General features: G+C 41.6%; 1 protein-coding gene across 1 annotated transcript in view; it reads left to right on the forward strand.

The window, feature by feature from the left end:
- The window catches only part of CDC5L (cell division cycle 5 like), a 43,463-nt gene extending 24,899 nt beyond the window's left edge, over positions 1 to 18,564 (forward strand). Inside the window, exons 14-16 of the mRNA XM_006120665.5 lie at positions 801 to 998; positions 14,815 to 15,027; positions 17,252 to 18,564. Of these exons, the coding sequence (XP_006120727.2) occupies positions 801 to 998; positions 14,815 to 15,027; positions 17,252 to 17,356 (516 nt within the window). The 3' untranslated portion in view covers positions 17,357 to 18,564. The remainder of the gene's footprint in view (positions 1 to 800; positions 999 to 14,814; positions 15,028 to 17,251) is intronic.
- Positions 18,565 to 21,058: the final 2,494 nt, after the last annotated feature.

A 21,058-nucleotide genomic window follows, 5' to 3' on the forward strand; every position in this document is an offset into this window, starting at 1 on the left:
TATTCCGGATGGATTGTGTCATGCTTTTTGATTATGGGGGAGCAGCATGAGTCTTTTCCTCTTCCCTGTTCCTTCCTCATTGTCAAGCTGCTTATGCTGAATTGGAAATGGTAGAACATTCAAGTCCTTCTCCAAGATCAAGCTATATTTTATTCAGCTGTAATCAGAGACTTCTTTCTTGCATTGTCGCCTGTATTGCATGGAAACTTGATGATCCGTTCTTGCTAGAACAGATTTTCTAAACTGTGCCACAGAGAGCAAGAAACAGAAAATAGAAAATGATATTTTCCTTTCTTTAAGTATGTGCTAAAGCAGCTGATCTTTCTCCCCTGCTTAAGATAATTTGCTCTTATCTTTTCCCCCCTCTTGCATCAGTGCTAGACACCTCAACCTGTCTCTGCTTTTATTAAGTATAGCATATAGTTGGGATTGGTTAAATTGTGTGAAATGAGGAATAGCTCCATTGTAAGTAACCCCCTGCCAAGGTTTAATTTATATTCAACTACATTCGTGTTGCTTTTCATATTTAGCTTAACCATCCCTAATGGTGTTTAAGTCTCGGCTTGACAAAGCCCTGGCTGGGTTGATTTAGTTGGGATTGGTCCTGCCTAGAGCAGGGGGCTGTACTTGATGACCTTCTGAGGTCTCTTCCAGCGCTGTGGTTCTATGATTCTAATGTGGCCTTTTTGTATAGCAAGAGAAATTACCCCTGAAAATTGCACTCTGAAGGACTGAAAACAAGTTGTTTTCTCGTGGTCTGTGTTTTATGATTGTAATTTATTTCTCATAATTTCCAACAGGCCCAGGATATATTGGCACAAGAGATGGAAGTGGTAAAGCAAGGAATGGGACATGGAGAGCTCTCAAGTGAGGCTTATAACCAGGTGTGGGAAGAATGCTATAGCCAGGTTTTGTACCTACCAGGACAGAACCGCTACACACGAGCTAACTTGGCCAGCAAAAAAGACAGAATAGAATCACTTGAAAAAAGGCTTGAGGTGAGTATCAATTTTCTGTTTTTTCACTTGATTTCTTTTTAATACCAGCTTTCATTGTTTCTACCTATTTACAGATTACTAGGTCAAGGACTCAGCTATCACAAATGGAACTGCAGAGAAAAGAACATCAAGGAGCTTTGGAGCATCAAAAGATGTTCTGTAGTTTAAATTGCCTGCTATCCTCTACTGTTAGGGGAGAAAAGAGGACAGCGTTAGAAGCCTGATACTTCAGGTTCCCTTCTGCAAGCTTTTTTGGCATTAACTATTATAACCCTGGTTATTGTTGTTATCCAGTAAACATCCAATCTCTCGTTGAGGCCAAGAACTTCACAAGATTCAGTGACTGCCTGGGACAATAAGTCCCAGAAAAGGAGGGAAGAGAGTGGATTCCAATGATTCCAGTCCATTTAAATAGGAACCTTCAGGCTTTTTTACACGTTGGGACCTCTGGACCTGGAATGTACGTTAGGCTTTATGTACAAGTGTAAAATAAAAAATAACTACAAATGAAACGTCTCTTCAGCAAATTTAGAATAAAAAAGAGTGCAAGAGAAACAGTTTAATGGAAATCATTTGGATTTCAAAATTTCACTGTGGTGTCTACAGCCTGAATCCTTCAGCGTTGCACTAGGGCCTGGAAAGCAGAAAAAGGAAATTGCTTTTTCTGCAGATGTCTGAGTTGTGCACAGTGGCTTCCCCTGCTGTTGTCTCAGTCTGTAGGGATGTTAGCAAGTAGTTGACTAGTTCACTAGCTTAAGCTTATCAGGTAGTTGAGTGGAGTATCGACTACTCGCTTTCTTACCCCACCCTTGCTGCCTCTATAAGAGGTAACAAGGGGGAGGGGGAAACAGGAGCCAAGTGCTGGGAGGAGCCGGCGTAGAAGCTGCTGCAGGCTGAGGCTTGCTGTGGGCAGCTGCTCCAGCAGCAGTTCCTGTTCACAGCGGCCAGTGATGGCTGCACACAGGGGCGATTCTGGCCTCAGTCAGCCCTGTCTGCGGCAAAAAGGGGCTGGTGCCAGAGAAGCCTCTTCGCGGCGGACAGGGTCAGCTACAACGAAGAGAGGCTGCTGGATTCAGAATGAGACGGGATCGAGCAGTCCTGGCTCTTTCTGGTCTGGGATACTGCGCCTCTGCATTTTAAACATCGTAAGAGCCTGGCAGCTGTTACTACATTTAAAATGCAAAGCTGCAGCATGGGTGGCTCCTGGAGCCAGGACAAGCCGGGACTGCTCCATCCCAGTGCAAGCTGGCTCTTAGAGCGAGACCCCTTTGCAGCTTTGCAGAGCAGCCCTTAATTGACTACACAACTAGCCAGGTAACTGCAATTTTAACATCCTTATCTCACTCACCTCCAGCTCCTCCAAAATGCTGCATCCACAGGCCCCAATCCAGCAAAATACACAAGCACAAACATAAAAGTAGGCACATAGGACCAGAATCTTCTATATCCCCTATCTGCTAGACTAGATTACTCCCCTCCTTGAATCCCTCTGTTGGCTTACTCTTACATTCAGCATCAAATACAAGCTTGTCCTGTGCTTCAAGGCTGTGCATAACTCCTCTCCCTCTCCTACATCTCTTCTATGTTCTCATCTGTTCCTGTATCTGTCTCATTAGCCCCTTGGGTTTTTTGTTTGTTTTTGCCTTCGTGTTCTCTTTCCTGCTACCTTGTTCTTCATTAAGCTCCTCCTTCCCAATCTGCAAGGCTATAACCTTCCTTTCATTCCATCCCTTTTTTAGTCTCTTTTCTTAATCCTGCTGCTCCTGTGAAGGAGAATGCAGGCAGGGCTGGCTGACACCATCCCTGTCCCTTCCACCTGAGCTCCCACCCCTTCTGGGACCACTGAGTCCCCCTCTCTCCCACCTTGTCCAGGGGCCTGGTGAGACTTTCAGCTCCTCTGTTCAGAGCCATTAGATAATCCCTGTTTCTTCCTCTTTGTTGCTGTACAAAACACACTGATGCATACAAATAGTAAGTGCAAAATGTTCACAACATTGATAGTGTAAAATAAGATTTGCTTGAAATTATTTTTAAAGAGTGTGTGGTATCAGTAACACTCAAGGGAAGCTGATTTATTTCAAATACAATTTTAAGCCTAAATGTGTCCCTTTACATAATGCAGGCACCATATGTTTCCATGATAAAAGGAAGATATTTTTTATGTACATTCGTCAATGTTTATCATCAGCGCATCTGTTGTTGCTGGTAGTGAAGGCTCTCCAACTACCTGTACCAAGCAAATAGAGTGCAAAGCAGATCACTTAAATCTGTAACTACTTAGGCCTAGTCTCTACTACGTCAGGCTGACCTACCTTCATCCACGCATCTGAACCATGTAATTAAGCCAACCTAAGCTCCAGCAGTACGTCAACTAAAGAATTCTTTCAGCCCAGCTGCCGCCTCACGGGGAGGTGGCTTGCCTGTGCTGGGGTGGGAGGGGGGAGAATCCTTTCCGTTGGCATAGGTAGCATCTGTGGTGACTGTGCTGCGCTGTGGTAGTTCCCTTAGGGAACATTGACACAGCGGTGTTATTTTGGAATAATTAATGTTATTCTGAAATAACAAAGAGCGTGTCTACACTACAAGCCTTTAGTTCGAAATAATGTTGAGCTGCAGGACTTCTTACTTCAACTCATGGTAACCCTCATTTCACGAGGAGTAAGGGAAGTCGAAGGAAGAATGTACTTCCACTTCCTGCTGTGTAAACAGCACCAAAAGCCTAATTAAGCTATTTCGACTTAAGCTACGCAATTGACGTAGGTGAAGTTGCGCAGCCTAATTTGACTATAGCTCTGCTGTGTAGACATACCCTTAGTTCCTTCTAGGGAGCTTTGTCCCATTAATACTTGAATGGTGGTTATGTTCAGTGTCCTCCAGAAGAGGGCACTATTGCTCTGCATTAGGCTTGATGCTGTGTTGCAATGACAGTAAACTGCTGCAAATGATTTTTTTTTTTTTTAAATAAAAGGTACATCTTAATTCAGGAGCACCCAGCCTTGGTGGAGACAAGGGCCATATTGCATCTTGCCAGGAGCCTGAGGACTGCACCTAATTTATGTATAAATAGATATACATAAACTTTGCAGTTTAAATTAAGCATCACCCAAAAAAACTACAACATTACCATTGTAAGGTGAAGTCAGTCGCTGAAAAGTTAGAATGTGCTGGAATTAAGGATGCCTGTACTACTGTCGGTTGGCCCTTGGTGTCTATGCATGCCTTACAGTACAGTCTTTAATTATATGATTACTTATTTCTTTTTCTGAATGCTCATTAAGTGCACAGGATGGATTGTGCTCACCTAATGAGCAGCCATTCAATATTTTTTTTTCCGTTGTTGTTCAATGTGTGGTCCCATCCTTTATTTGCTGCATGCTATTCAAACTGTTCTGTGAAGACAGACATACTGTTTTCATGAGGGATTTTCTAAGGTGCTGTAGTATCTGAGGGCTATTCAGATATTAATTTATGTTCACAACATTCATATGGGATGCACAGCTATTATTCCCCTTTTACAAATAGAGAACTGAAATACAGAGATCAAGGTCAAAAGTTTCAGCTAATTTTGGGACCCAGTTTAAAATGACTAAGAACTGGTTTTTTTGTGGGTTTTTTTTTTCCCCTTTTTGAGTAGTGAGCATTATAGCATTTAGGGAGTCACCAGTTAACTGGCCTGGCCTGGCCCGACACACCATGGGTCGGGGGAAGGGAACACTCCCTACCCACCTGTGGTGCTGTGGGCCCAGTCTGCGCATTCCCAGCTTGGCCAGAGCAGCCTGCGGCACAGTGGGCCCAGTCAGGCTGGAACAGCCCCCTGCCCATGAGATCCAGTTTAATCAGTTAACTGGTTAAATGTAACACTTAACTGGTTAACTGATTAAATGGGATTTTACATCCCTAATAGCATTTCACATATTCAGAGAACAGCTCTCATTGGTTCAGCTGCAGCTCTGAGTGTTCAGCGCTTTGTAAACTAGACTTCCAGGTCTCAAGTTATGTGCCCAGAAAATGAGGAACACACTACTTGTGAAAAGTATGATTTAAGTGACTACGGTCACACAGGAACTCTGTGGCATAGGCAGGAATAAAATCCAGTGCTCCAGGGAAGGTTTCAACTGCCTTAACCATAACATCATCCTATCCATTTCTGCATTCCCCTATCTGACTCCTGATGTTCCTTCTAAATTCTGCAATAACAGATGAGGCAGGGCCCTACACAACAGCCTCCTTCATTATACAACCCTGATTCATCTCCAGAGCAGGTTCATCCTCCTGTGTACAGAATGAGGCAGGGTCCTATGGAAAAAACAGTATATGATCATATAATTAAGAACTGTATCTTAGTGCATGCGCACAAGGAGGTTGAATTAATGCACAGGAAACCTTAGTTCTAGCATTTCCTCATTTTTGTGTGCTTGACTCTTCAACCTTTTAACATTGTTTTGTGTGTGTAATTTCCTAAGCTTTCAAAAACAACAAAACCCCCTCATAGTCTACCATTCTGCATCATATTGGCCTCCTGATTGGTCATCCCAGGGTAGGATGGAAGGAGCATCTTTTTAACAAGTTAGTTTCTTTCCTTCTTAATTCCGACCTCAGTTGCTCTTTCTGCCAGCATTACTTTGTCTTTTGAAGACAGTTCATAATGCTGGCTTGGAGCACATTATAAATAAGCTTTATTATAAATAAGCATACATTTTATTTCCATTGTGGTAGGTATGTCATCATTTCAGTTAACTGCTAAATTATAAATGTTATTCAAATCTTGGGGCAGGAGGGGGGGGGAGAGGAAACTCTTGTTACATTGTATCCACAAAGCACAGTAACCAGTAACTTATACTTTCCACTCAGTCAGATTTGCAAATGTATCTTTTGCTGAGTAAACACAATGCACTGAAGCTACATTAGCTAGTGTTCTCTGATGATTGCTACTTTGAACTGGATAGGAATGAGCAAGACGATAAGTTTCCAGACCAGGAAAGCTATTTTTGGTTCTCTACATAGCCAAGTTTGACTCAGCTCAGTTACACTGGAAAACCAGCGAGGGGGTATCCTCCTTAGTTTGACTTCATGCTCTATGCTATTCGATGCTTCAATTATTCTTCTTTTATTTGACATACACAATATTACCGTCTCTGGTTTGTCTCTAAAGGTTAAAATGTCAAGTGGGTATTCAGATCTGGTATTGTTCTGTTGGCAGAGCTGCTCCCAGGGTATCTGTCCATAGGGTTGTCTGTTTTAGAACTGATCAACACTGGACCGTGGAGTCTGCTTATGAGGAAGAAAGTAAATTTGGTTTTATTCAGAAGTGAGCAGTTCTCTCGGTCTTTAACCTTTGGGACGCTAGGGCTAATCAGATGAGTTGGTTGCAATTGCCCTTGAGAGTGATTTACAGTAGCCCCAGCAAAGGGATTTTACTATACACATTCCATGCACTACATGAACTTTAATTGATCCTCCGCACCTTTGTAAGGAAGATACTACCTTATATATTCTGAAGGGGTGAATGAGTTCACAAAGAGGTGCTCTCACCGGGGAGATGACACAGTGGATCACTGGCAGAGCAAAAAGTGTAGATGTCTTGAATTCCTATCTCCCCAAAAAAATACGAAGTGTGAGCTAAAATGGTTGGCTTTACAGTTTGCATAATCAACTACCATTAATGAGGTGGGGATTTCTTGCTAAAACCATTGCAGTTGGCCTTTTAGGTACTATTTTGGCAAACAGCGCTTACACGTTTGGAAAGTAATAGAGAGGTAGCCGTGTTAGTCTGATCTTGCTAAAACAAAAGGAAAAACTATGTAGCAATTTAAAGACTAACAAGATGGTTTAATAGGTGATGAGCTTTCGTGAGCCAGACCCACTTCCTCAGATCATATTCTGGAAGAGAATTGGCATGACCATATATACCAAAGGAATACAATGAAAAAAGTGAACACATTATTAAACTAGCAGAGTCTCTCACTATAATCAGTACAGTATGTTGATCTTATTCATAATAGGGATCTGTGTGATTAGAAATTAGGACAATCCTTAATTGACAGAGCTGTCTGTCGTCAGAGGATTTCACAAACGCTAACTTTTAAACATTAGTTTATTTTCTGATCTGCCAGGAATCAGAATGATCAATAGTTTGAGGCCACCTTTTTGCCTGTGAAACTATCACAAAATAGTGACTTCAGTTGAAAATGCTCTAAGCGTTTACTGGATTGGCTCTAGGGTAGTCCGTTATGCATGCTGCACAGATAGCAGCAGGAATTGCTGGTATGGTAGTGATTTGCTCTTTTGCTGTGGTGCTCCAGCTGTCTGGTGATAGCCTCGTGGACCTGGATACAAGGATTTTCTAAAATCTCCTAGGTGCTCAGTTACTTCTTGTGATTAGTGTTGTATTGTGTACTAAGCCGCTAGATGGATTACTTTGTTCTTCTGATTTACTGTGTAGCTTTTTTCTCTACTTGAATTTTCATGTGATTTTTAGCATCCTTTATGTTAAACACAGAAATTGGAAAGAATGGAAGCCCATCTTTCTGATATTTTATTTAGAAAGGTAATTCTGTAATAACTCATCGCCGGTAATAACTGATTGTGCAGTCCATAAAGAAATGTTTGTTGTTAATTAAAGCTGCCATTTTGAGATAATGGTTGTTGCTATGGTCCTCCTGTGTTTCTTTGAGCGTAAATTATCATGATGACACGGAGAATGTTGTGATTTGTTTGTTTTTCATGGGCAATAAATATCTCTTGAGTTGCTAGGAGTAGAAAAACACAGGCTGTATAACAGGCGTGACCAAACCACAGCTCCTCAGCGGCATACAATTGTTTTACAGTTAAAGTGCGGTTTGCAGAGCCCCCTAAATCCCTGCCCCCCATTCGGTGCCTACCAGACTCTGGAGGGGAGCAGCTTGGAGCTTCTGCCTTGTAGCTAGGGGCTTTTGCCGTACAGGGAGGGTGTGGTTTATGGACATCCTGACAGGTGGTGTCCCATGGAGCAGGTTGTGCATGTCTTGCAGCTCTCAAGCTTCTGAAGATTTTCATATACAGTGTGGAGGGTCAGGAAGTTTGGCCATATAAGCTCAAGTGTTGTTGGACAAGTAACTTCCAAACATTCATTACAGATCCATGATCAGACATCAGAGGGGTAGCCGTGTTAGTCTGAATCTGCAAAAGCGGCGAGGAGTCCTGTGGCACCTTATAGACTAACTGAAGTGTAGGAGCATAAGCTTTCGTGGGCAAAGACCCATTTCGTCAATGCATATAGTGGAAATTTCCAGAGGCAGGTATAAATATGCAGGCCAGGATCAGGCTGGAGACCTGGCCTGCATATTTATACCTGCCTCTGGAAATTTCCACTACATGCATCTGACGAAGTGGGTCTTTGCCCACGAAAGCTTATGCTCCTACACTTCAGTTAGTCTATAAGGTGCCACAGGACTCCTCGCCACTTTTGCATGATCAGACAGAATGTTTTGATTCCTGTTCGTTTGGCAGACCATTGTGCGCTAGTATATGTACTATGTCCTGGCAGAGTGGTGAAATTTCTCTTTCTGGTCAGAGTCGTGCTGTTTTCTAGAAAAGCATTGACACTGAACTTGAATGGCTTTTGTTTGGCATAAATGGCTAATAAACAGATGTTGCCTATGGTATAGTATTGAGCTGGGGGTAGGGGAATGAGAGAACTTAAATGTTGAAGGGGGGAGGGGAAGACTTCAAAAATATTTTAAAAAATAGAGAATCCAAGGCAACACCTTTTTTTAAAAAAAAATTAAAATCACACTTTTCTAGGCTTATTTGTATTAGGATTTATCCTTATGGGCAGGGTTGTTCAGTGTATTGTAGTTAGAATAAGTAATTTCTATATAAAGATGTTAAAAGGTGATGTGATCTTACTGAATCTAGTGTGCTTATAAAAACTGCTAATGAACTTAGATCTACACATTTTTTTCTGATTACAAAATAAATCTAGAATTTAGCTAATTGGATCATCATTGTCAGAGAAAGTTATTAGCTTGTGTATTGGAACTGCCTGGGGAACATATTGTTAATGGTGCAACATTATATAAATCTTGTATTGGCTTTATTAAAAAAAAATCATGCCAAAATGTATTAGGAAACTTGAAGGTGGCTCATAACAGTCCCCACCTCCAGCAATATATTTCAGTCATAGACTGCTTTTGAATTATTAGTTGTGATCTTGGCCAAATTATTCAGGAGACAGTTTGCCACAAGTATTAATAAACAGTAGTGGTATGTAATCCACATAAAAAAGTGTAAAATAGTAATTCATCCGTAGGCTTCCTGATTGTTATATTAAATAGGAACATAAAACGTTAGCTGGCCTTTTCTCATTTGAGTTATGCACATCTGGTCTGTTTTTCATTTCTGAGATACAATTATATACAGTAATACTTCAGGGGATTTTTATTGAATGATTTTTTTTCAAAGAAAAATCAAGATTCCTGAGTAAATCAGGCTTAAAGCTCATTTTGCATAATTTTTAAGAGATGTCAAACTCAGTGCCCTTATCGAATACACTGGTAATACCCTGATCCTTGCATCCAAGCTACATTAAGAAATGCTCCTTTTCAGTATAATAGCAAAGTGCTAAGCTTAGTATGTTGAACCACATGAAATCATAGTGTTGATTAGCTGATCTTGTGCTAAAGTTGACATAATTAGTTAGTTTTTGAAGATAGCAGCCTTTACTGTCTGACCTGGCAGGCTATTTAAAACCATTGTTGTTTTATTACAGTAGACCCTGGTCTTTAGCTGAGATTAGGTCCCCATTATGCTAGTAAGATAGTGAGAGATGGGACCTGCCCCAAGGGTTTGCAATCTGAATAGGCAAAAAAACAAAAAGATGCTTGAAGGAAAGAAGATGAGGAACTGAGGCCTGGAGCTATTGGTGAGTTGCCTAAAGTGCCCCACACAGTGTGTGGCAGGGGTAAGAAATGAATCAAGAACTCCTGAGTCCCAGTCCTATACCTTAACCACAAGACTGTCCTTGCACAGTGTTCATCTAGTCAAGAAATCCTAGGGCTCTGCTTTGTTTTGTTAAAGCGGGAGTGGCACAGAAACCTAAGATTGTATAACTCCCCCTCTTTTCCAATCACTTGTTTAAGTTTTCATATCTAGGACTGAAACTTTCCATACCTGGCCTTTGCTCAAAACTGATTTATTGGCAGAAAATAATGGTACCGTCATTTGTGAGTATGAGGAGCATGGAAGGAAAAACATTTTATTTAAAAAAATAAATTCTTGTGATCTTTTGTTTGAACTGGTCTACAGCCTAAACAACTGACTGCTGATACTGGCCTGGAAAGAGCTCCCTGCGTCAGAGGACCCTGGATGCTGGGGGTCTTAGTTTACAAGGGTTAGTTTGAAAGAGTAGTGAAATTTAACTCATGTTCTGTATTACATGGTATGGGGCTACACTCTGCTTCATACTACTAGAGCTTTGTGGTGACACCCAGGTTCTCCAGAGTTATCAATTTTCAGAGTTATCAAGACTGGAGGATTTTTTCTAAAAGATCTGCTCTAGGTATTATTTTGGGGGAGTTCTATGGCCTGTGCTGTACAGGAGTTTAGACTAGAAGATCACAATAGTCCCTTTTGGCCTTGGAATCTGTTAATATAGATATTGCAGCCCTGTTGGGAGCACAAATAAATTTTTCCTCCTCCCACTCCACAGGAAATCTCCATTCCCATAACTTTTCTAACACATACTCATTCCAGATACCTTCCCATTTCCTACCTTCACCCCACAGAACTGACCTCTGGTCCCTCCTTCCCTGGACCATGAGCCAGGAATTTGGAGGAAAGGGAAAGGTTGTATATTGATAGTGATTGTGCCTGAAGTCCTCCCTGGTGAATGGTTTTGTAGGTAGCTCCAGGTTTGCTGCCAAAGGATCCAGTGCACGTCTGCAGAAATAAATACAGTACATGGGCTGGAAGCAGATAGTTCCTGTGTCTTTTTAAATTATACAAAGGTTTTACCAAGATCCAGTTATATTGCATCATTTTCCCCATGCGTGTGCACATTGTTCTGGTCCAGAATAGTGGATGCATCAGGCATCATGACCAAAATTGGCCCAGCAATAATAGGAAATAAGTAACTAAGCAGAGAAATCCTTCAAGTGTTGTTAATTTTCCTGGTATTTTCATGAGGAAACCAGTTGTCAGACTTTGCTTAAATCCATTTCTGAGTTTTAAGTAAAGAATGCATTTAAACACACCTCTCCGTAACAGCTTTGAGTTTTAGCCTGGTATCTGAGCCTTGACATTTTATGAAGTTAGCACTAAAATTATATGCAATCGTTGGCATTAATAGTGATAGAAATGTAGCCGTGTTAGTCTGGGGTAGTTGAAGCAAAATGCAGGACAATGTAGCACTTTAAAGACTAACAAGATGGTTTATTAGATGATGAGCTTTCGTGGGCCAGACCCTTGGCATTAATGCATCAGTCAGTAATTTTTAATAACACAGAATTTGTTACAAATCCCTCCTCCCCATCCCTTCCATAGGGTCCTCGAGTCTTTTAGTGTACATGTAAGCGGGAAAGGTGAGGAATCTACCAGTTTCTCAGTTACAGGCTAGGAAGGAAGGGATATATATTGTTTCTGTTTTTAATTTCTTAGGAAGCACCCATTATTACACTGAGGGGGATCTGTGATTACCTAGATAAGCAGGACACAGTTCAGAAAAGCACGGAATGAATGGCAGCTTGAGAATCTGTACATAAGTAAGAATCTGTATCTAGAAGGAAATAGAGATTCTGCACTCAATTCTGACCTTTCAAAGGTGTTAGAATTAGTAAGATTTGTTTATATGGGGCCAGCCTATGGCTGCTATGGCTGGGATTGTGGTAACATACCAAGAACGCCTAACTTCTGCAACTGACTCACCCTGCAGTCTTGTAATCCCTTTGCCTCAGCTTCCTTATCTGTAAAATGGAGATGTTTGCACTACTTCAGTGTTAGGTGTTCAGCATTTTAGTGGGAAGTTCTGTAAAGCAAACTTGGTTCTGCTATACAATCCTTCTCTTTTATAGTGAAGTCATTTCCAGCCTCTTCCTGTGAGAACCTTCATTGTAAGTGGAGATTGGCTTTTGTGAACTGTATTACAATGCAATAATGTAGTATTCTGGTCTCCTTTGCTCTAAGTGTCAGAGGGGTAGCTATGTTAGTCTGAATCTGCATAAACAACAAGAAGTCCCGTGGCACCTTATAGAGTAACAGATTTATTGGAGCATAGGCTTTCGTGGGCAAAGACCCACTTCGTCAGATGTATGTAGTGGAAATTCCAAAAGCAGATATAAATATACAGATACATCCCTTCTTTTCATGTGCCTGTATATTTATACCTGCCTCTGGAATTTTCAATACATGCATCTGACAAACTGGGTCTTTGCCCACAAAAGCTTATGCTCAAAGAAATCTGTTAGTCGATAAGGTGCCACAGGACTTCTCGTTGTTTTTCTCTGAGTAGAGTTTCATTATATCAGAATTCTCTAATCTTTCAATTCTGTGGCATCCAAGTATAAATTGATCCTAACACTTGTTTTTTAATATTGGTAATAATTTAAAAATGGTTTATTTACTACATCTCTCTATTTGTTGATGAACAATACGTTTAACCACCTGCACATTAAAGTTTTCATATGGGTTTTTTTTTTTCGATATAAAGTAATCCTAGGAAGATTCATTTATTTATTTGTGAATTTTTTTAAAGATCTTTGCAAATGTTGAGAAAGGGTCACCTCTTCACATACTCTTGATCAGAGGTTTTCAAACTGGGTGGCATGCCCCCCTGGGGAGGGGATGGTAAGTGGTGATGGCAGGTAGCTTGGGCCAGCGATGCCAAGTGGCTTGGGAAGGAAGTATCACTTCCAGCCCCTGAGTCACCTCAGTGAGCCACGCAGCGTGTTGATCAGTGTCAATATCAATGGTGGCTGCACTGATTTCTGCTCACAGCAGCCTCCTTGCTGGCTCCACCGCCAGAAACCAACACACGCACCTTCCCCCATCCTGAACATCTGAGAGGGAAGGAGCCGGTATCATGTCTCTCTTTGGCTGGATTGGGAGGTGCAACTAGAAATTGTAACTCAAAGTGAGGGCTCAGCTGAAAAAGTTTGATCTCCATTACTCTAGATACCCTGAAAATGCATTGACTAGAGCAGCAGTCCATTTCACTCTTAACTTGTGTTGGCTAGCTAGGCAGTTCAGAAGTGCAAATCTCTCACCCATGTCCTGTTATCAGTGTGGCCCCCTGACAATTTCCTTGTTTTTCTGTAGTTTGCCTATTAAAATACTGGTATGTGTTAAAAGACTCTTAATTTAATCTTAGTTCTAGAGTAGGGATGTTAAGGACTAGTCAACTATCCGATAGGCAAATGCTTATCGGATAGTCTACAGGATAGTCAACTAGTTGCTTCTCCCTCCCCCTTGCTGCCTCTATCAGATAGAGGCAGCAAGTGGGGGGTATTTCAAGCACAGAGCTCGGGACAGTGCTGCTGCTTTGAAATGCCATGGTGGCGTTTCAAAGGGGCAGTGCCATACAACTGATCCCGGATTGTAGCTACCACAGGAATGCTTTAGAGGCCTGGGCAGCACTCTCTTGGGTTAAGGTGTCTCCGTGGAGCAAGACCCCAGGAATAAGAATCAAATTCTGGTAACTAGAGGGCCTCTACCATGATGCAGATTTGTTTCTCTCATTTTAGTGCATAATTGAACCGCAGCACTAGTGCAGGAGTGCTGTTGTGTATGCTGTTAGAATTTGAAATTTCTTATAGAATAGCTTTAAAGTCTAGTTTGGGCAGGGAATTAGACAGGATGTCTTTCCACTAAGCAAAGATGAAAGTAAAGCATTGGGAAAACAAGTATAAACCATGTCTTCTCTGCTGCTTTGATATATTTAGGGTTATAATAGCTTTAACTCCTCCCCGATTACATGTCTTATGACCCAGAGCCCCACTGTTGGCACTATCCAAAAATGATGCTTCAGAAAGAGATCACTTCTTTCTAATGTACCAGTCATTCTGGTGTGTCTGTACTACTTTTTTACTGTTCACCCGCCCTATTTGCTGCACTTGGTCCTGGATTCCAGTTCAGGAGTTTTGAGTCCTTCTCCTGCTCTATGTCTAGCTTGCTGTGTGATCTTGGACAAATCATTTTACCCCTCTCTTCTTATCTGTCAATAGGACAGATACCATGTTACTTTCCCGTTTTTCTACAGTGTGTTAAGATCAGTAAGTGAAAAGCTACCACATAAGTAAGTGGTGATGGTGGTGCTATTGCGGAGGCAACTGTGTTTTTTTTAATTGTGCTTTTATTACAGAAATATGAAATGGGAGTTGCTCTACATTTTTTTTAATGCAAAAGAGCAAGTTAAATGGGACATAGTGGAGGTAGGAAGTTAAGGGGAGTCAGATTGAAGGTTTTGGCAGCCTTTATAGGTAAAGTGTGTAATATTTAAAAAGCAGAAAATATTAATCTGCTTTATTTTATTTTCTGTAGCGTTGTAGAGATTTCTCTCCCGGCTATACCCTTGAGAGTTGGTATGCAGCCATGAGCTACATGTACTGTGGCCCTGCTGTCCACTCAGCACAATTTTTTTAACAATCTTTGTCTAAAACTGTACTCTGATAGACTATAACGATGCTAGTGTTTTCTAGGGGTCATTGCAGTAGGAAAATCTGCTCCTTGCTTTAAGGTTTTAGTCCAATAATGTCTCGTCTGCCATGGGTTATTGCTCTATAGAAATAGAAGGATTTAGCATTGTTCTGCATGAATAATACACATATTTGTTTCTTTTCTATAGATAAACAGAGGACACATGACCACAGAAGCTAAGAGGGCTGCCAAGATGGAAAAGAAGATGAAGATTTTGCTTGGTGGTTACCAGTCTCGGGCAATGGGGCTCATCAAACAGTTAAGTGATTTGTGGGACCAGATTGAACAAGCTTATCTCGAGTTACGTACTTTTGAGGAGTTAAAGAAACACGAAGATGCTGCCATTCCCAGGAGACTAGAGGTAGGATTCCTAAACACCACTTATTGGATCGTCTAGAAGCACAGAAACAGAGAAATGTTTGTTTAACTGTTAAATTTGCATGCACTGCTGCTGCTCCTTGTCTACGTTAATTTTTTTAAGTAGAGCATTTCTTTAAATTAATGTCAAGGTCTTTTCTTCTTCATAATTATCTTACACTGTTTCCCATCGTTGTGGTGTCTCAGATTCTCTGGCATGTTAAAGCGGAGCCTGATCTTTTTATTGCTGCTGCTTCTCCCACCTGTGTTTAGTTTGTGCTTTGGTTTTTAATCTCCTACAACAAGTGCTGTTTGATTTAACCAAGTTATATGTTGCTTAGTTATTTTTAGTTGACTGTTCTAATACACTAGAAGATTTACCCAATGTTGCTCGACCTTAACTCAATTTTTTTTTTCATTTAAATCATTGTTCTGGGGTGTGGCTGGAGATGAGGGGTTCAGTATGCAGGTTGCCCCAGGGAGAGAGGACATCCCCAGCCCTCTCTCTCTGCAGCAGCTTGGGGCCAGGTGAAAAGTGCCTCTCCAGGGCTGCAGCAGCTCCAGCGGGCAAAGTTGGGGGTGGACGTGCATGTCCCTCAGTTGGGGCAGATCCAGGTTCATCCATTCCCCATGCTTTCCTGCCAGAGTGAGGAATGCAGTAAACTGTGCACTTTCCCCTCACTCCCTGAATTGGGAGATGGGAAGGAATCTAAAGGACACCTGGGGGGGGTGGGAGGCTCAGGGATTGGGCAGTCCTGGATGAGAGAATGGGGGATGGAAGTCCCAGCCAGCCCCTTTCACCTGCCTGGGGAGTCTGTCTCTTTTCTGGTTTATGAGACGCAATCCCATTCCAGGCACATCCCATTTTCCTGGCACAACCAAACCCTTATGTTGTTTTAAGTTATGATCAGAGGAAGCTGCATATACCAAATTTGGTGGTCCTAGCTCTTACCGTTTAGGAGGATCTATTGAACAAATGGACAGACAGTCAGTCAGTCTCTCTCTCTCTCTCTCTCTCTCATATATATAGATTGTATAGATTCACTATGAATCTGACAGTTTATACCATAGAGGCCTGTTATGTCTTCATATATTAGCCTTAACGAAGAGGAATATGGCTACGGTCATGTTTTTAAATTAGAATTTAAAAGAAAAAGTGGTAGAGGAACCATATCAGAATGGCATATTACTGTGTGGTATAACAACATGGGAAATTAGGTGCCTGCTTTCTTTATCTGTTCGTACACAATGAAAAAGGTTCAGTTTGAACGAGGTTGTTTCAGATAAAAAGGAATGCTTGCTACAAGCAGCATAACTTTAGCGGTTTGAAAAGAGGATATTTTTATAAGAGGTTAAAGACACTTGACTTTCACAGTTGTGTGTCATTTAAAAGCACTAACACCATGTAGCTATCTGAAGTGTAGATACATTAATTTGCCTCTGAGAATGAGCATGATCACTCTACTGGGATTTTTTTCAATATTGACATCCAACATTACTAGGTCAACCGAAGAATTATTCTGTCCACCTGACTACTGCCTCTTAGGGTAATGGATTAACTACAGAGATGGGAGAAGCCCTCCGGTCAGAAGTGAATGTGCAACAGCAGCATAGTAGCATTTTAATTGTATACATGGCCTGATCACTCTCAACTTGATCCACTGCAGAGTGAAAGCAAATTTTGAAAGGAAGGAACCGCAAAATAAAATTGTTGTCATCTTCCCATTGGCTCTAGTTAAAACTGGCAAAGCCAATAAAAGGAAATCCTTTTTCACGCAGTGTAATTGAACTGTGGAACTCTTGGCACAGGTTGTTGCTGAGGCCAAAAACTTGGCAAGAGTCAAAAAGCTAAAAATAAACTAATACAAACAGAATTTGGAAGAGACATTACATCTCAGACATGGGATTTAAACTAATTGAACCAGGCATTAGGGGAGACCTAATATGGGGAGTGCGTCTTTCCATACCTGTGCAAGGCTTCTTGCAATTCTGCTGCAGCAACTGGGGGTAGGGGGTGGGGAAAGCTACCCTAGGACAGGACACTGGACTAGATGGACCATGGCTCTGATCCAGTTTGGCAATTCATGTGTTTCTAAACCAATCAAATAGCATTTCTATCTCAAACCGACACTCTTTGATCTTAAGGAAAAATATAATCCATGCTAACTCAGTGTGTGAGAGTGCAGTTGTGGGAGAACTGACCAGCTGTTACTTTGTTTTCCTATTAGTGTCTAAAAGAAGACGTGCAGCGGCAGCAAGAGCGAGAGAAGGAGCTCCAGCAGAGATTCGCAGACTTTATGCTGGATAAGGAGACTTTTCAATCAAAATATTGAAGCACAAAATTACTTGGTTGTTCGATATAGCATATTTCAAATGCACGGATACTTCTCCCGCATCTTGCCATCCATGTCTCAGAAATCAAGTGTAGGTAAATTTGCAACTCTTCGCAACTCCTGTTTTTTATAAATGGACTGTCATTGTACTAAAAGTTCTAGGTGTGAACTTCATTCAGTATTAGAGATTTGGATTTAAATGTCCAGGGCTTTGATATTAAAAGAAGAAATCACACTGGGATTTTTTTTAGACATGTTGTTGTTTGCTAGGTTTATTGCTGATTCACGCACCTAGTGACTTACCATTCTTAAGATCTTCCCAATGAGATCTGCAGTATATGTGCTTGTGAATAATGTCTCTTGAATAAACCTGGAATGTAAAGAAATATATAAAAAGAAATGTTTGTCTCTGACTTGGAATGGAATCTTAAAAAGAAGTAAAGAAAGAAATGTCTGTTTCATGCTAATGGGAAAACCTTTCTTTTAATTAGTTGTGAAATAATTAAGGCTTATGCTCTTACCAATAACACATGTGCCCTATAACTAAACTACATAAACATAGGAAGGGAGGACTTCCCTGGGTTATCCAGTCCAATCTACTGCTATTATAGGCAAGCCACATAAAACTAAAGAATCCCAGTATTTTTAATGTCTGGATAGCCAGTGTGATGATACTGCTACACAAAAGGATTGAAGAAATAAGGTTAGCTTTACCTTTCCCACTGAGGAGTAGGATGTTTTTTTCAAAAACACTCTGCATTGGTCTGGCTGCTCCCATCAACATTAATGGGAATTTTACCTCTGATTTCAGAGTTAGGACAGTTTTGATAACTTTTGAAAATTCCACTGTAATAGTATCGCTCCTCTTGGATTAGCTGACAACTGATTTATTGAATGAAACCCTAGCCTACTTTTTGGCTCTGTAAACTGGGTCACAAGGCTGAAGCAGCCTAAAGAGGTTATGAAGGCACTTGATCTAGTTAGGGAAGAACCTGAGGAAAGCAGCCAGAGGCTGCCTTGTCAGGATCCCTAACACGCACTAGTATAGATGGCATGTTGAGGGCAGGAGAGTATAACTGGGCTATGATCACAGAACTGTAGAGATCCTGGGCAGTACTACTGACTATAGGCAGCCAGGCTCAGGGCTAACACTGAAAGTTGCTTCAACCATCCCCCTTCCCTCCCCCAAGTAGCCCAGAACTATGAGAGTGCAATGGTGGTCTGAAACCATCTTAGCCCTCCTTCTCCTGAGCTGCAAGTTTTGTATTGCGCCTTCTAGAAGCTCAGTGCAGAATTGCAACCTCTGTTTTCCGACTATTGCGCTTCTGACTGTAAAACTCCCCCTCTAAATCACAAGGGGTGGCACTTGTGTTCCTAACACACCAAGGAACTTCTCAGAGTCCCAACCAAGCCTTTTTCTCTTTGTTGTTCTGGCTAATCCGAGACAATAAAGATTTGGGTTTACTATTCTGTATGTACCCGCAGGTTTTTTAATGTTATTTTCATGCTGTTTTTTAACATTTTTTTTTTTAAACTGCATCCATTGTTTCTTTTCCCTTTTTTTCTGGTCTAGATAATCTCATCAAAAAAATCTATCCGGTTAGACAGCACCTATTTTCAATAAGCACATGTCAATTGTAGGGATGTAAAAGACTTAAAAAGGGGCTGCGGGCTCTGAAGCTGGCTCCTGTATTACCTGCAGCAAGGGGGCTAGGCAGTGCACTCTGCTGCTTAACCTAAACCGGTAAGTCTCACCCATTAAAGGTGCAGCTTACCCGTTAACCAGTGAACCTTTTTCATCCCTAGTCAATTGGCATTAATTATATTACCCTCCTTTAATTCTTTATTAATTGAATTTTTGTATACACTGCTCTGTTATCTTACCCTAGATCTGTGTTGGAGTGAGATCCTCCTATTTACCCTTTTTAAATTTCAGCACCACATTAGATTTCTTCCAGTTTATTGAACATTAGCATTAATGACCCAGGGAGCTCCTCGGCCAGCTATTCTAAAAGTTATCCATACCTGCTGATTTGAAAACAGTTGTTTGCTCTTTTATTCATGTACTCCACAAACAGCTGACTTTTTACATTCATTGAATAGTGGTGAAGAACCCATCAAGCTGCTGTGTGACTGTGCAGGGTCTCGGGTTCTACTGTAATTTTGAATTCTAAATTTTGCATGATTACAGCATGCCCATTATGTTGTAGTCCTCATGGGAAGAAATAGGAAGGTCAGCAGGAAAATCTTAGGTGTGCAGATTTCTGTTGAAGGCATCAATAGTCAGTTTCTGACTCCACGGAATATTAACGGGAGGGTTAGCAGTCCTTCAGAAAACTCCCTTTCTTCAGTAACAGATTAATTAGAGGGGGAATCTCGTCATCACTATTACCACTGCTCAGATGTATTTACTTTGGTGGATGTCTGTTTTGGTTTTTTTCACATCAGAGAAAGTGTCTTTAAAGGATAAAGAAAATAAGGATCAATCTTGCATTTTGGTTATTGTAGCCTGGGTGCATATATAAAAGGAAAATGTTGTAATGTGTATCGTGTGTGTTATACAGCCGTTCTTGTGGTTGTAGAGTAGCTGGAGATTTTAACAAAACCCCTGTTAGGTTTACCACGACCACAATTGGGATTCTTCCCTTTCTTGTTGAGGAAAGCAATAGAGTCTTTGAGGTTTCCTACATTATTTCTTGACAGTTCCAGTGCCAGGTAGGTACTCAAGCTTTCTGTCTCTGACCATATGCTCTACGATGGCTAATTAAAGGGACAGAGTTGTCAAGAAAAATCACATTTCTCTGTGTGTTCTGTAGTTACTGATATCTGAGGTTGCTGCATTTCAAAGACGTTTGCAGCAATCTTTTTCTGTGTTCTCAGTTGTTTGCCTCCTGCCTTTGACAGCACTCTCTGTATAGTCAGTTTCACTGTTTCCCTATCTTTAGTCCGATTTTGCCTTGTAGAAAAGACTCTTATTAAACATAAATTCCAGCTCTGGTCTCTTTATGCTGCTCCAGCCCTTCTGTCTAGCACAGAGGGACCCCAAGAGCCCCATATTAAGCCGGGGAGCATTCCTCTAGCACAGGCGTGGCAAAAGATGCTTCTGAGACCTCCTCACATGCCCTACTATAGGGCGTGTGCAGGAGGTCAGGGGAGTGTCTAGGCAGGACTCCTGCTTGTGGTATGTGTAGAGCAGGGATGGGAAACAAAGAGTAATGAGTGGGCCACCTGAGTGGCCCTCCTTTGTCTCAGTGGGCTGCATGATTCCAGTGGTGGGCAACCTAATATATGGAGATATACCATCTCATAGAACTGGAAGGGACCTTGAGAGGTCATCGAGTCCAGTCCCCTGCCCTCACAGCAGGACCAAGTACCATCCCTGCAGTCCACTGGGGTTCTATCTGCGACCCGCGCAACACCTCTCTGCCATCTTCCCACATGGCATGGGGGCACTGAAACCCCACACTTCCTACTTTTTCCTCTCTCCCCCCGCACTTTCAGAGAACTGTGAATCCACTGATTCGTGCTCTGCTCCTGCTCCTGCCCCTCCCTGACAGGTTGCTGACCATTGGTGTGGAGATTCTGAGCAGTGCAGTGGTCCATAGGGCAGCGAGTGGAGGCTGCAGATATTATTACCTTGTCTACAGGGAGTTATTTTGAAATAGCAATTCTTCATTAACTATTCCTGATTAGCTCCATGAG

This window comes from Pelodiscus sinensis, chromosome 3, assembly GCF_052426305.1.
Source record: "Pelodiscus sinensis isolate ZL-2025 chromosome 3, ASM5242630v1, whole genome shotgun sequence".
Lineage (NCBI taxonomy): Eukaryota > Metazoa > Chordata > Testudines > Trionychidae > Pelodiscus > Pelodiscus sinensis.